We start from the raw sequence: 15442 nt of genomic DNA, 5'->3' as shown, positions 1-15442 counted from the left end.
GACAGCAAGAACTTTTCTATATTTTCGCGAAATCGAATTACACAGATTTTGAATCACTCATGTGTCCATGATTGGATGCACGTACCAACCGACGAGAACCCGGCTGATGCAGCGTCTCGCGGTGTTAATGCCAATGCACTGTGCAGTGGAATGTGGTTAACCGGACCTGAGTTCCTGCGAAAGACACCCGACCAGTGGCCAAATCGATTTACTAAGAAACCAACTACTGCGGAGGTCTACAAAAGCTTTGACTTGGAAAGAATCAAGGCGGATGTTTTCCTCACAACGCTCGAAGAAAAAGGTACTGATCGTTTGATTGGCTATTTTTCATCACTACATCGTTTGAAGTTGGCAACTGCATGGTTGCTCAGGTTTAAACGCTACTTGTACTGTAAAGCTAAAAACAAAGAGGTGACCGTGTCACACTCGCCTATATCCGTTGACGAATTAAAAATTGCTGAGTCAGAACTCGTCAAATTTGTGCAGCGTCAGCACTTTGCTGATTGGCTTGCATCGCTATCCACGGGTAAACTGCTGCCAAAATCTGCGCTCTATAGGCTCGACCCTATATTGAAGGACGACATACTTCGTGTTGGCGGCAGACTCGACAACGCGACGTTGAGCTACGAAACAAGGCATCCGGCGATTCTGCCAAATGATTGTCGCCTAACGGAATTAATTGCCCAAGAAGTGCACGCCCAAGGTGCGGGGCATGCTGGTATCAACTACACATTGAGTTTGTTGTGCCAGCGTTACTGGATAGTGAACGCCCGAGCGACTGTTCGTCGGGTTATACGCCATTGCTTGTTTTGCCGACGAAGAAACGCCAAGCCAGGACAGCAGCTGATGGCTGACCTGCCTCCGTCCAGATTGCAGGTTGACGAACCACCATTCTCACACGTCGGTGTGGACTATTTCGGACCTTTGCTGATCAGACAACGCAGATGCGAAATAAAAAGGTACGGATGTCTGTTTACGTGTATGACGACACGTGCTGTTCATCTAGAAGTTGCTGCTGACCTAACTACAGACGCCTTTTTGAATGTCTTGAGGCGATTTCTTGCACGACGTGGTCCAATATCACACATTTACTCGGATAACGGAACCAATTTCGTCGGTGCTAACCGCGTTATGAAGGAAGACGTGGAAAAATGGAACCAAAATCAGATCTGTGACTACTTGCGCCAGCGGAAGGTGAAGTAGTCGTTCAACCCACCAGGAGCAAGCCACATGGGTGGAGTGTGGGAACGGATGATCAGAACCGTCCGAAGAATTATGATGGCGATTTATCCTGAGGGAAAACTAGACGATGACGCCCTACACACGTTGCTGTTGGAGGTGGAGAACATCATAAATTCACGACCTCTAACTGAAGTTTCCCTGGAAGTTGGTGAAGACATGCCCTTGACGCCAAACCACCTATTAAGAATTAACCCATCGGTGGGATTGCCGCCGACGATGACATACCCGAGCGATTGCTACGCCAGACGCCGATACCGCCTGGTTCAGCATGTTGCCGATGAGTTTTGGCAACGATGGCTGAGGGAGTACCCCCGGACAATCATCTCCAGACAAAATGGCACACCAGGAGAAGTAATTTTTCCAAAGGTGATGTTGTGCTACTCGTCGATGATTCTGCTCCACGATGTCGATGGCCTCTTGGAAAAGTCACCGAACTATTCCATGATAAACACCAGGAGGTGAGGAGCGTTGCAGTGAAGACGGCCGGCGGTTTCCTCAGGAGACCCATCACTAAACTCTGCGTGGTGATCCCCGCGCAGGAGACTGAGTTGTGAATCTTTGTTCGCTGTAAAAATTGGTTTCCCAATTTGGGGGGAGGATGTAGATTCCCAAACCAAAATTTCTTTCTTTTTGTTACTGTTATCGTTATGTTTTCTATGTTTGGCACAACTCTCGTTATTAAGTAACAAAGGCTGCGCAGTAGACGTGCGCGTGCAGACCGCATGGTTATGTTTTTCATTGCTAGTTGTGTTGCCAGTTATTGTAGTACGTATAATAATACTCATTCTATTTGAATAAGGATGTTAGTTGCAAAACGCGAAATAGTTTGTTGACTGCTTTGCAACAATTGAAAAGTTTACTGGATGTTGTCACTACTGATAATTTACGGAATAAGATCGGTCGCAAAACAGTTCGGTAAGTGCGATTGAATTTGCCATAGTGTGAATTTGTTTGTATATTGAATGTACAATTGTGTTTCTTTAACTAGAAACCGTTCCATTCCTGGCGCGTTGTTGTGCCGGTCGTTCCTGTATCGAATACAAGTGTCTGTTGTGTTTCGCGGGCTCGACTACCTGGAAGATTGGATGGGACGCGTTTGGGCTAAAGGCCAAAAACCTGCTGTGTAGCGTGTAGCGCCGCCGATCCGCAGAAAAAGCACGTTACAATACATGTTACGGACAGTTTAACAATTTATTAACATTTCTATGTTAGTTGAACCCTTGTGTGTATATGTGCACATTGGCATTGCATCATCGCATTCCTTTGTCTCACAAAGCGTGCTCGCATGGTTTCCTGGCGGGAAATGGCCACAGTAATCGTTAACATTAATGTAGATTAGACCTTGTCGAGATTCTAGTAGTACTTTCCATATTTGTGACAAGTGTTATGTAGACTTAAAGGCCTGTTATGTGCCTCCTTCAGTGTTTTGTAAGCCAGTTGACTATAGTCAGTATACATATATGTAGCAAATTTGTGACGTTTGTTTGTATGTTTTAAACGCTAAGATAACTCCACAGTGCCTTCAGAAACGTGGTACTGTGACCTTCAGAAATCTCAATCGTGCCCTGTTTGTACTGTCTACCCCGATACTGTATTGTTGCTGATGTATTGTGTCTCACCCATTCTACACTGCTGTCATCCCGAATCTGTGAACGATTTAGCGTACTGATTCGTTCTTTCACTGCATTCACTAAAAACCAAGAGACTGGGGTGCGATTGCGAATTTCTGCACAATATATTCACTAAAAACCAAGAGACTGGGGTGCGATTGCGAATTTCTGACTCATCGTACCTGACGTTGGTACCTACGAAGACCCGGTATAGGCAGACCGATAGCGTAGGCCTATGCGTGACATTCAACCAATAAATTTTGGCCGTCACAATACATATTCGGTTATTAATATCATATGCGTATTACGGCATAAATTGCGAAAACAAGATTCGCTTGTCTAAACTTATGAGCATATCATTCTACGCGCTTAACCCTTTCAAACGATATCAAAATATCTGAAAAATTGGAAAAATATCGATTTTTTATTAATAACTTTTTTGTCGTTATAGTGCCCAGCTTTCAATTTACAACCGAACAAAAGCACGAAAATTAAGCTTTCTAAAAATGTTAAACATGTCTAAAAACACATTGAGCTGCCTCTGTACGAGCCGAATACAGTTCAACCCATAGCGCCGTCGCGCTCGTTTCAAGACTGGAGGCGGATGTGTTTCAACTGGTTTCTGGGGTCGTGCCCGACTTCAGACAGTTTTTGGTGTGCTATTCCTCGGATAATCACATGAAATAGTTTTTGCTGTGTTATTGATAGGTTAATGCGTGTAAAACGTGGGAACGTATTAAATTTACGCTTATTTTGAGTTAGCGAGCGTTTGCGAGACTCGTCCAGCAAGGTTAACAAGTTGTGTTTGTGTACATTTAGGTCCCTTTGTTCAATTTTAGTATTTGTTTTAGTCCCAAAATTCTAACATTGATCTCAAGGAAGAGCCTCTGCCCTGCTTTAACAAAAAAACTTCGAGAAGTGATGTATCAGGTAGGACTGCAGGACAGATCGACAAAGTCGAGGCAAAAGGCTAACTACAGCAGTGCATAACTTTGTTGCCAAAAGAGACAATATACTGAAAATTTGCAAAAAATATAACATCACGAACATTGAAAAATATTACGAAATGCACAAAGTGGAGCAATTTGGGTAAAAGAATTAACAAAATGAACTGACTGTAACCCAATTGTAATGTACAATGAGCAAGGTGTTAGCCATTCTATTTTGTTAAAGGACGACTTTATTTTGTGCTTACAAACAGAATTTCAAAAACACGTTTGGAAACAGTTCGGCTAAAAATAAACTGCATAGATTCAACACATTCCACCACCAAATATAAATTGATTTTAACAACGGTTATGGTCATTGACGACTTCGGGTATGCAATACCAGCGTGGATAATTTCCAACAGGGAAGACGCTGTACTCCTCACTTATGCCTTTTCTGCACTGAAGGAGAGATGCGACGATATTGCCAACACCTTCTACAACGCCTGGCAAACTGTATTTCCAGCCCCCAAAACGAGACTTTATTGCAACTGGCATGTTGATAAATGCTGGAGGATTTCGGATCCAGACGTACAGGCAACAATATAGGCATACCTCAAAACACTGCAGTATGAAACAAACGAGCAGAAATTCCGCAAAATATTGCAAGAAGTACAAACCATATTTGCTGACACTTCCCCAGATTTCCAAGAATATTTTCTGAACAACTATGTGCTGGAAGAAAAATATCAGTTTTGGGCCTCCTGATTACGGATTGGATCCATTACTAACACCAACATGTACGTGGAGGCCCTTCACAGAGTTTTTAAAGTGTGTTTATTTTGGTAAGAAGCAAAACAAACGAGTCGACAAAACAAACACAAAAAGGAAAGTGTAATCACCGCATTGCCGAAATACGGAAACGACTCAAGCTCGCAAGCCCAGTGTCTGAAGTGAGCACTATATCTGATAACGAATGGAAAGTTGGTAACAACGCCGACCACGAATATACTGTGAGACAAATACAACCACAGTGTTATATGTGTCCAACTTAGATTTTCAACCAGTGCACAAAGTCTACAGGCAAAAGAAAATTTGGCAGCTGTCACTCCTGAAGTGTGTGCAATGTGTTTTCAAATGATGATGATGGCGATTCTTTGTATTTTGGAGTCAATGCGGCAGTTGTGGCTGTTGGGTCTATTGCTCATGCCTAAAACTGGATGGTGAGCTTAACGTTTATCACTGTCCAATTTGTAAGCGCCCAACTTGAAAAAAACGTTGGTATTTGAAAATTTCGTTAGGCGTTCGTTGTGTTCATTTGTTTTTCCCTCATATGAAACTGTAGAAAATAATGAAAATTGTATGTTATCGCTTTTGTTTGTTTAACCCACATCCGTTCTTTAACGCACATCACTCTTTAATTCGCCTTGTCGAGATTCTCGTGCGTTATTAGTCTGATAAGCCACTCTCGAACGTGAGAGAAATTCATCTTGGTCATGCTTCGTAACACCGGACTTTTCCGCTGACCAAAGCCTTATGATTTTTATTTTACGTTTGTTTTATGACATTTTTACCCGGTCAACACGCCTGAAAGTTAGTCGATAGAATTGACCGCTTGGGCTGAAAAGCCAGACAGTTTCTGAACCTTAACATTGAACATTTGTACTGTCTCATCGCCACATTGGATTTACTCGATCTGCTTCATTGAAATTGCATCTTTTATTGTGAGTATTCGAATGCCTTACTAATTTTAATACAACCCAGTAATTACTAATTGCAGTGTTGGAGTCTTTTTGGAGTCATAGTTAGGTTTTGTGTTATCACTGAGTAAACATAACATAAATCCTACAAGTGGTTTCCCGCCGACGTGATTGGAATGCGTAAAGTAAATACCTTCTGATCTGCAATCGTACTTATCGCCTTTTTTGTACCTTTAAAAGTTAATTTAGCGCCTGAACTTTCGTAACTTTTGTGTAGTATTGTAAAAGTCCTTGTTGCAAGAACTGTGCGCAAATTGCATGTTTTAATAACCATTGTGCAAGTGTCTCATTATACCCATATTGACTTATAAGTTGTGCGCATGACCAGTCGTAATCCCCAAAAATACACTTCTAAAATCAATTTATTTGGGGCTCATCATGCGAAAGAAATAAAACAGTTACCCTATCTTAAAGTTTGGATAACAGCGGGGCGGATACGATAGATATTGAAAGTTATATTTTTGCTGTAAATTTTAAAGCAATGAAGGAGATTTTCTGCAAGAACCAAGTAATATAATTAATCTCCAAACACCGTTCCTGCACCAGTACATATTTGAGTTGCTCCTAAATTCGTCGGTTGGCCCATAGCAAAATATTGAAAACCCTTATTTCTTTGAAATCCCTACGTTGTATCATAAGTATAGCGAAATCAATTTTCAGCCAAAACCCTAACTACATGCTCAACAGACCCCCATGGCTTAACAAAATTATAAAAAAAATGCATAAACCTTTTTTAAACATTTTATCGAGGCGGGAGTAATTGCTACTGACGACCTGTTGGTATATTCGCTACGAAGTTTGGTTTTGAGCCAAATACAACAGATTTCGTCAAGTTTCTGAAGCTGGGAGCAAGTCTACCTGAGGACTGAGACTATGACGCAGTTCCTTCGCGAACAAAAAAAGCCAACAGTCTTACAAATTATCTTACAAAACTGTGGAAATACAAAGGTCTTGTATACTTGGTTACAGAATGGTAATAGAAATCCACCCAAAGCAGAGGGTTTATAGGACTTCTTATTTGAGGTATGTTACCCTGGAGGCTAATCTATATACAAAACAAACAAGCTGCAATGGAGAGGAAACTAATAAGCTTCCAAATTAAACTGAACCCCATGACCATCGTGATCAACAAACAATTAAAGGAATTGAAGCTGCGCGAAACGAGATCGTGCGTCTTCTGCCTCGAAAACGGTTTTAAATCTTAGTATACACTGTCATATTGTAAAACAATATTGGGAAAATGTAATCTGCTCGCTTAGTGCCCAACTTCGCATTCCCCCTTTTTATCACACCATCACTGTTCGGTGTGCAAAAAATTACACTATTTTTGAATGTTTTTAAACTGTGCACTTCGTAGTGGCCAATATGTAATGTACAATAGGCGACCAGCAATTACTCCTATTTCAATCGACAAGAACTACTGAATGGAACCTCCCTGGTTAGAAAAAAAACAACTGAATATCTTTTGAAAGACTGGTTGTACGCTGCTTGCCGTGTACCCATACAATTTGTCTTTTTGCGCCATTGTGTTTGTTTTTTTTGCCTTTCCCACCCCCTTTTTCCTTAATTATTTAAAAATATCGCCACCTGGTGGTGCTATAAACCCGAGAGATGTAGATGATGATGTACGCCATGGCTGTCCACGGAATGTGTTAGGGTAAACTTCTGGAAACACTAATATTTAGAAATATGTTTAATTCAATAAGTGATTGCTAAGCATTCTATTCAAAAACGTGAAATATTTTCTTATGGAATAGCATCATTATTAGTTCCTGCTCAGCTGAAGTTTGGAGTAAAAAAAACAATCTGAGGAATTTTGCTGCGCCATTATTGATTGATCCACTCAATAATATGTCCAAATATTAGAAGGCTGTTATATATTGCTGGATTTTTTTCGTTTGAAGGTATAAGTTTATGTAACTTCGATCCCTCTACAATCGCTAAACTTCCGTGACAAAACAGGTGACAAAACAAGTGGCAAAACCGGCAATAACTTGAGACAGGAAAAACCAAATTGCGCTCTAAGACCACTTAAATTTATTATTTGTGTACGGGTGTCAATTAATAAAACAGATTAAACCACATTGTTATTAGTATAGGTTTACTTAGATTTGGATTGTTGAACATGCGTAAAGTCCCAATGCTTGTTCTAAACTATTGGGTAGAATACCAAATTAAATTACACGGTGTGTTTAATACTCAATAGAACATAGAATTGGGCAAGGCGATGTTGATGCCAAACAACCCAAAATCAAGTTTAGTCTGTCTGAACTGGAGATAAAACAGCAAGCAACTGAAAGAGAGAATATGAATCTGATAATCTGCTTGTTGGTAATATCGCTTTCACATTTTGTTAGAGCCGACTTTTTCGGTGGGACAGTGGAGTGGAAATTCGTACAAAGTCACGAAAATATTACTGAGGTTAGCTGCATGTGCAAAGGAAAATTCTTTTTACTAACACGGAATCACATGTGCTTTTCGCAAGCAGTTGTCAATTGGGAGCTTTAGCTTGTGACAAGATGCGTTTTAAGTAAACGACACGTCGGGTGGTCAAGAAATAAATTTAAATTTTTACATTAAAATATAAGAATTGAGATACTAATACACTCGGTCTCAAAACACAAACATTTCACCAGTAAGATGAACTTTACAAGCCTTGGATTTTAGCTATAAAACTCTATTTCGATAGATTGAGACTCTGCACAGAACCTTTCTTTCCACCGGGGACGCTTGTTCTGTTGGCGAATGGAGATGTTCTTCCGGATGCAGTGACACCCTGGTAGCTGATGACGCAACGATTGCGTCTTGTGACGTAAGCAGCTCGGTGGAAGGTTGGAAAATCGCAGAATACATTGGACGATTTAATTTTACAATCAACTCTATTAATATTATTCAACGGTGAGTTGTCAATGCCGACGAAACATGTAGAACCGTTACGCCCAACGCTTGTTACAAAAAATAACACATGGTTTTCCCTACGTGATTAAAGTGAAATAAAGTCGCAGGTTTGATTTAAGCCATAATCACTAAGTGATGTCTATGCCATAACACCCGAGTAAAAACATGTAATTTGTAATAATATTAAAACAGCAAAATTTGAACCTAAAATAATAATGTTATATTGGGTTGAGTTGAGCAAAAATTTTTGTAAATCAATTTAAATAAACATTACGTTTTAAACTGTATTTTATTTTTGTACAGAACGTCAAGTTGTTGCTGGACTGAAGTTGATGGCACCACTCCATTATTCGGATTGTCCTATTCCGTAAATTTAAACCCACGCTCGGATACAGGAATTCCAAATCATTCGCCTCAAGCTGTAATCGATCCATTGATCAGGTAAGCGAGATGGCATTACAAGAAAAATAAAAAGTTCCTTTTTAATTTATTGAGCTCTTAAGACTTTTGAGTTCTAAGTTATTCACAAATTTTAGCTATGAGTTTTTGAGGAGGATTTTAAAGAACATTTCATGTAATGTCTATACAACAGCAACAACCACAACTCAAACGGCACTTCTGCAACACTATTTTTATTTAATGTGTAATGTGTTTGTTGCGTTTTATGCCGTTTATTGTGTATTTTTTTTTTTTACCGCACCGGGATTTGAACTCAGCGTATCCTGTGTATTTTGCGTATATTTTGCGTTTTGATTCGCTTACTGCGCATTTTCCGCCCCTTAGTGATGTGTGGCCGATAGCAAAATGACGTCACCACCCGCGCGAGCCTTATCTGTGACGTCGGTCTGATCAGCTCCCTATAATCATGGAGCTACACTAATCACGTCATTCAAACTGATGATGGCATAAGTTTTTGCCGAAACGTCTTCTTAAATATGACAATGTTAATACCAATATGGGCCAGTCTCTTTATACTCAGAATTTCATGTAATGGTTTCAATAATTTAGATTGCGTCACGGATGCATCAAGTACGCCGATATCCCGGTCATCGATGAGGAAGGCGATGACGTCAAATGCAGATTTGGACAAAACGAAGAGGAATGTGGTTCGACGGATTGTGGTGACCATCGATATTTTGCATTGGAAGTAATGCCAATAATTATATTTTCAAATGTTCACATATTTTGCAATAATATTGGCGATAAAATGCGACTATTTATATTTTACATTTTCTGGGCGTTAGAAAGTAGTTCCAAACAACCATTCTTCGAAATTATGTTGTTTCCACGTTTAAAAAAAGTATGTTGGAACGTGGAAACAACATCGAAAAAGTATGTTTCCACGTTTACATAAGAAATACACAAAACATCTCAGTTTTAACCTTGCTTTCTCAGGACAACTGTCGCTTGTATTACAATGCTGGAGGACCAGCAAATATCAAATACGGAATTCGCATCATAATTGAGGATTATCCGAAAGCAACACTTCAAATAGGAAATTCTACTTTTAGCGCTGACAGCCCAATTAGCTTTGTAACCATTCAGTTTACCGTGGAAGGTAGGAGTGGACGAGATGTATTGACACTTTTCGTTAAGTTTAACGCCTAAAACTTCAATCCATATTTTGGTATCCAGTAGTAAAGAAAAAAACAGCTAAATAATTATATAATAAATACGAGGCACAAAAACTGTACACAGCCACCCCTTTTTTCAGTTTATTCTGATGGCACGACCACCTGTAATCATGAACCATTTTTCATTGATCCAACACCCCCAGATGGACAGACTATCTCCATCGCAAGTGGTTCCACTTTTAGTCCCACACTTTATGCCGCACCGAGCAACTCAGCATGGAGGTAGATTTTCCTTTAAATTCAGCTTGCAAACAAACTCGTGAATGTAACATGGTGACACATGAAAAGCTACAGAGATGTTTTAATTATGTATGATGTGTTTTAAGAGATAACAAACTATCAACTATTCCCATGTTCAATAGTCGTAACAAACAAAATATAACTCAATTAATGCTGCATTATCACGAGTTTCGATAACGAAAAGCAACATTAACATACATATAGATTCCAAGTATTTGCAAAATTTACCTCCTTTGTTAAGAAATATGTGCAAGTTGGTGTCGGCCTATTGCGACACAAAGTTGATTAAGTTTTGCTAAACGGTCGCTTGCAGAGCCAAGAGAACGTAAAATTTACGTAGATTGTCCATAAAAACGGACAAAGGTGCTCTTGATTATTTGAGCATACGCTTACAGTATCGCAAACTTTCTCGTGCTTGGAATTTCCAACGTTGCCATAGCAGCAGTGACGTCAGACGAAAGCAACGTTTACCAGACAACTGTGCAGTGGAGCGCAACTGGTTCCCGCCCCGGTAACCATCTGATGTGCTTTGTGGCTGTTGATTCGCAAAGGTGAAACTCATATCTTTTTACAGCTATAGTAAATTGTCGTAAAATACAATACGTTTATGCCAGAAGAGCAGTACATTTTTAATTATAGTAAAGTCGTTTGTATAGTAAACAGGCATATCGTTATTTCGTTGTATAGTTACCTCGCGCAGTTTAGACCGTTGCATATCCCTTGTTTTATTAGGGATTAATCTGAATGAATGCCTAATTGTTCGATTAAAATATTTGATCACTATTTATAAGGGTCGTTAGATAAATAACGATTAATTTGTTATAATGCACGTCGGTAAACACAATCAACGAACAAAACATTCTGTAATCATCCCTAAAAGTTGGGTTGCCCAAGTTGAACACTGATGCTGTTCTAATATTAACTTTCTCCTCTGCTAAAGCAACGCAATCCAATAAAATATCAAAGCTTTTTTTTCATTTTAGTCACTCGTCGAGTCAGAGGTGTGTCACAATAGTGGTTGGAGGTAAGTGCAAACACCGTGATATATTAAGTTAGTGTTCAAGAGCTCATATCGTATTGCAGATACAACGGATCCGTGTGGAGCTAGCAACGGAGGTTGTAGCGACATTTGTGTTTGGGATGGATCTGCTTCTTATATTTGCGAGTGTTTTCGAACCTGTTGGCATTTGGCTGCAGACCAGCGAAACTGCATTCGTAAGTATTTGTGATTCCTTTTCACTGGAAAAGCATCAACTTGTATGGGTCTTTCGGGGAAAAAACAATCACTTCATGTGAATTGATAAAGAAAATTAGCATTAGAAATAAGGTAAAAAAGCATCGGTATAGAATGCTGTACTTGCATCATGATGTCATTTTAGCATTTTTGATCATATAATTTGCATGTTTCCAATATAGGGATTTGCGGGCTGAATAAAATGCAATTGTAGTATTCGGTCAACTCCCGGTGTTGGCACCGAATCCGAATACTGACAGTGAATCGGAAAAGCAATGTACTCAAACTATTTCTTTATTGTTGAATCGTACATTGTTGTCGGATTTGGGCACGAAAAGACCTGTGAATTTATCGCAATTAGAATACATTGATTTCGCTACAGAGAAAACTCAAACGGTCTATGTGTTGTTTTATTTCTCAGCCCAGTTTGAGACTGCATGCGGAAGTGACGACATACTTGTATCGGTTCCAACTTGTGCCGTGGACGGGTCGATCGCATTATCCAATTTCGACACGAGTTCGCAGGCCTCTACGCCCGACGAATGCCGCTACTCGAGTAATGATACGCACTACTGGTTCCAGTTTTCGTTTCAAGATTGCAACACTCGCGCGGAGGTAATGAGCAAAATTACAATAATGCAATTAGTCTATGTTTCATTCATCCACTAGAGCAAATGTTTGCAACCTAAGACCGTTCCCTTAGTTTTTTCAGTTTTTTCAGAATCTAGCCCTCTGGTTGGCATTGTTTTCTAATCAGCGACACCAATTTCCTATTTTAGTATTAAGTATTAAGTGACACTAACAGAAGTTTCAAATTGCTGTCAGCTGATTTATTAGTAATCTGTTTGCAACCATTTTTTAGGCCAGCACCCAAGCATTGCCCAATTATAAAAAAAATTATGACACACACCGGAATCTATACACAAACAATTATTCTATATTTAATTTCCTCGCAAAATTTGCTTCACATTTTTAACCTTAGTCCTACGTTGATTAGGAAGATTTGCTGGAGTTGAGATACGAAAACTCCATTCGGCTCTGGGTAAATCCGGAAGGTGAGGAGGGGTCTGGATTTGTCACCAGAGGAACCTGGTACAACGTCGCCATCCAATGCTCCTACATCAAACATGGAACTGTTAATGGAACGTTTACGCCTGTGGAGCAAGAAATCAATGTTCAGTCAGTTCCCGGTCTTGGGACTTTCACATTTTTTTTCAACTTTTTCTCGGACAATTCGTTTACGGTAAGTTTGGTCTGCTTTGCATATTCCACACCCAAAACTTCTATTACATGGATTTACAATATATCTGTATCCATGACAATTTCGCGTATTTCTTGTTCATTTGGGCGAAAAAATCCAAAGTGCAACATAGAGCAACTCGATTTGATTCTTTGAGTTGTTTTCTCATGCTGTAAAGTGTAGTTTTTCGTTTAAACAAGCATTATACAGTTACATTTACTTCACGGACTGCCAGCTTTTTCTGTCAGGTCCAAGACTACTTGCAAATTTCTGGCATAGAGTTGGATGAAATCTTCATTCAAAAGAGCAACAAACATATTTTGACTTTAACATATGGTTTATTCTTTAGTATGCCTACTCGCCACTGGAGTATCCAATATCGTACGTTCTTAACTCCGACATATTCTTTGGCATTGAGGCCATCGGAGGAACAAACCTACAGCTTTTTACTGAATCTTGCACGGCAAACCCGGTATCTGATGCCAGTTTGAGTTACGATATCATCAGAAATGGGTAAAGTATTGAGAGTTTTCTTTTCCTTCGTTTTCGGTATTTGCTTTAAATTTACCAACAATACGAACACGTAAATCGGCCAAAATAAATGTATTATTACAGTTAAACGGTAACGTAGCAATTCTGTAGCGTATAAAGTAAACCATATTTAACCATTCGTACTTCAAGTGTTTCGTGTGCAGATGCACTGAGGACGACACGCTAAATAAATACGACACAGAGACGCAACTTCTGGAAAATCGTTTCAGCATCAAAGCTTTTCGTTTCCGAGACGGTCTTCCGAACATAACAGCACAAACCAATGTCTTTATACAAGTAGGGACGTTCAACCACTCCTTCATCTCAACACTATTAATATACAAATCAGAGAAGCAGATAACCGCCATCGACTTAGCGTAAAAATGAACAGTTAAAACACTGTCTCAACTTTTTGCATTTAGATATTTAGAATGGTAAGCAAAACATTTAGAATGTATGATTCTGCCGATAAATCTGTTGTCTGCTCTAAAAGCGTATTTTTCTTTCCTTAGAAAATATATGGAGTTTGTGTTCTTTCAGTGCACTGTTCGTTTGTGTTTGGCCGAGGACAACTCCACCCGTTGCTACCAAGGTTGCATCACCTCCAATCCAGCGAGGAAGAAGCGAAATTTGGATGAAGCGAGTCTTCATTTTTTGAGTTCCCTATCTCGGTAAACGTAGTTTGTTTTTTGTGCAGTTAGTTTTAAAATCACTATAGTAACGAAATCTTAATATTGGTCTATTTTACTCTGAAAATATTTCAAATTTAGAGGTAAAAGACAAACAAAGGAAGTGCGTGAGAGCGACTCACACCCAGTGGGTGGAAAAAGCCCCATACGTATCCAAGTGATTAACATTGTGGATTCAAGTGAGTCAGAGTCAAAAACTAAAACAATCACACACTCAATACCTCATTAACTTTGGGACGTAAAGCCAATGTCTGCAATAATACAAGATTTTTTTGCTGTGCAGATAACACAGTGATAATAGACAACGATAACACGGAGAACGATAGCAGCCAGCGTACCCTTATTATCGTAGCGGCAGGAGTGGGTTCATTGATCGTTGCCCTCCTAATAGCGACGCTTATCTACACAATTTACCAGGCTAAGCAACGTAAACGTATGTTTTCGGTTGTACCATTTGGCAAAACGATGATCCCAGAGGAGGATGGTAAATGGGCTTTACCCGTTCCACCACCCTACTTTGAAGGCGGCAACAGAAAGATGGTCTAAAGTTACAGGGTTGATGGAGTCTGTGGAATATTTTTGTGATCAGCTTTTCAAGTCTTGTACATAGCAGTTTTGTATTGCTTTATCGAAGAATTGTGCTTTGTTGCTATGACTACCACAAATTTAAAAAGTTGGAACTAAATGTATTTATTGTGCAGGCGAAAATATACCCAAATTCAAATAAACTTGGTTTTTCACAAAAATCATGCTTTTTTTTAATCAATAAAGCTTTGCTTGTATTTCATTGTGGTTTTGGTGTTTTGTGGATGACGAAATGACACCAAATCGATAATTTTTTTATCTCAAACACAAAATCGGTACGCGTGGAAATTGTTTCGCTGTCAAATTAAAAGCTGGAAAGCCGTTTTCACTTTTCAGAAAATTTATTAAAACAATTTTTATTTGCTCCGTTTGGCAAAAAGTAATTTTTCAATGCCGTTGACAAAAAGAGAAATTAAGATAAAACAGCGACAAACTTGATAAACGGCTGCAAAAAATCGACATGAACAGCAGCAAACCGCGTCACACAATATACGTTGTATCGCTTTAAACTGGGATGGATAAGGCAGGGTGTTTTTATGGGAGGGACATCTCAATGTATTGCGCCACATACTCTTGCCGAATTAGCAATAAATCTGCAACAAATAGTGGTAAGTTCAAATTAAACAGGTCGAAAATATGACCCGCAGCAACCGTCATAAAATGTGTGTTCTTGAAATTATTCCACCCTTGTGTCTTTAGACATTCCATTTTTCATCGGACAATCAAATCTAGTTTAATGAAAACTAAGCTTGACGCGAATTTTTTTCGTGTAAACTGCTTTAAGATATTCCTGTACACTGGTGACGTAGCATTTCCACATGAAGACAAACCTCAATACCTTTTAAGTCAGTCT

The 15442-nt window shown here is 39.3% G+C and overlaps 2 protein-coding genes and 1 pseudogene across 2 annotated transcripts; all 3 read left to right on the top strand.

Annotated features, from left to right (window-relative positions):
- The first annotated feature begins 75 nt into the window (after positions 1-75).
- On the top strand, positions 76-1203 carry LOC145902981 (uncharacterized). Its single transcript, XM_082991072.1, has one exon. It carries the CDS (start codon positions 76-78, stop codon positions 1201-1203), a length of 1128 nt encoding a protein of 375 aa, XP_082847198.1.
- Positions 1204-1230: 27 nt separating this feature from the next.
- LOC145902980 (uncharacterized) lies at positions 1231-4833 on the top strand (annotated as a pseudogene).
- A 2978-nt stretch (positions 4834-7811) lies between these two features.
- LOC145902453 (uncharacterized) lies at positions 7812-14780 on the top strand. Its single transcript, XM_082990427.1, has 16 exons — positions 7812-7959; positions 8228-8436; positions 8740-8877; positions 9445-9583; positions 9832-9994; positions 10151-10292; positions 10706-10861; positions 11294-11334; positions 11394-11525; positions 11966-12159; positions 12542-12787; positions 13134-13297; positions 13480-13612; positions 13856-13973; positions 14088-14183; positions 14288-14780. Exons 1-16 carry the CDS (start codon positions 7846-7848, stop codon positions 14548-14550), a joined length of 2448 nt encoding a protein of 815 aa, XP_082846553.1. The 5' UTR covers positions 7812-7845; the 3' UTR covers positions 14551-14780.
- The last annotated feature ends 662 nt before the right edge of the window (positions 14781-15442 follow it).

This window comes from Ascidia mentula, chromosome 5 (genome assembly GCF_947561715.1).
Source record: "Ascidia mentula chromosome 5, kaAscMent1.1, whole genome shotgun sequence".
NCBI classification, from domain to species: domain Eukaryota; kingdom Metazoa; phylum Chordata; class Ascidiacea; order Phlebobranchia; family Ascidiidae; genus Ascidia; species Ascidia mentula.
Note: the sequence above shows the minus strand (reverse complement) of the source record. Positions and strands in the feature narration are given on the sequence as shown.

What these genes read in the sequence shown, in the direction of transcription:
- LOC145902981 (XM_082991072.1), top strand. Translation starts at nt 76, where the DNA reads ATGCACGTACCAACCGACGAGAACCCGGCTGATGCAGCGTCTCGCGGT.
- LOC145902453 (XM_082990427.1), top strand. Translation starts at nt 7,846, where the DNA reads ATGAATCTGATAATCTGCTTGTTGGTAATATCGCTTTCACATTTTGTT. An exon ending in GTAATCGATCCATTGATCAG is followed by an intron (nt 8,878 to 9,444) that starts GTAAGCGAGATG and finishes TCAATAATTTAG; the next exon opens with ATTGCGTCACGGATGCATCA. An exon ending in AAACCAATGTCTTTATACAA is followed by an intron (nt 13,613 to 13,855) that starts GTAGGGACGTTC and finishes GTGTTCTTTCAG; the next exon opens with TGCACTGTTCGTTTGTGTTT.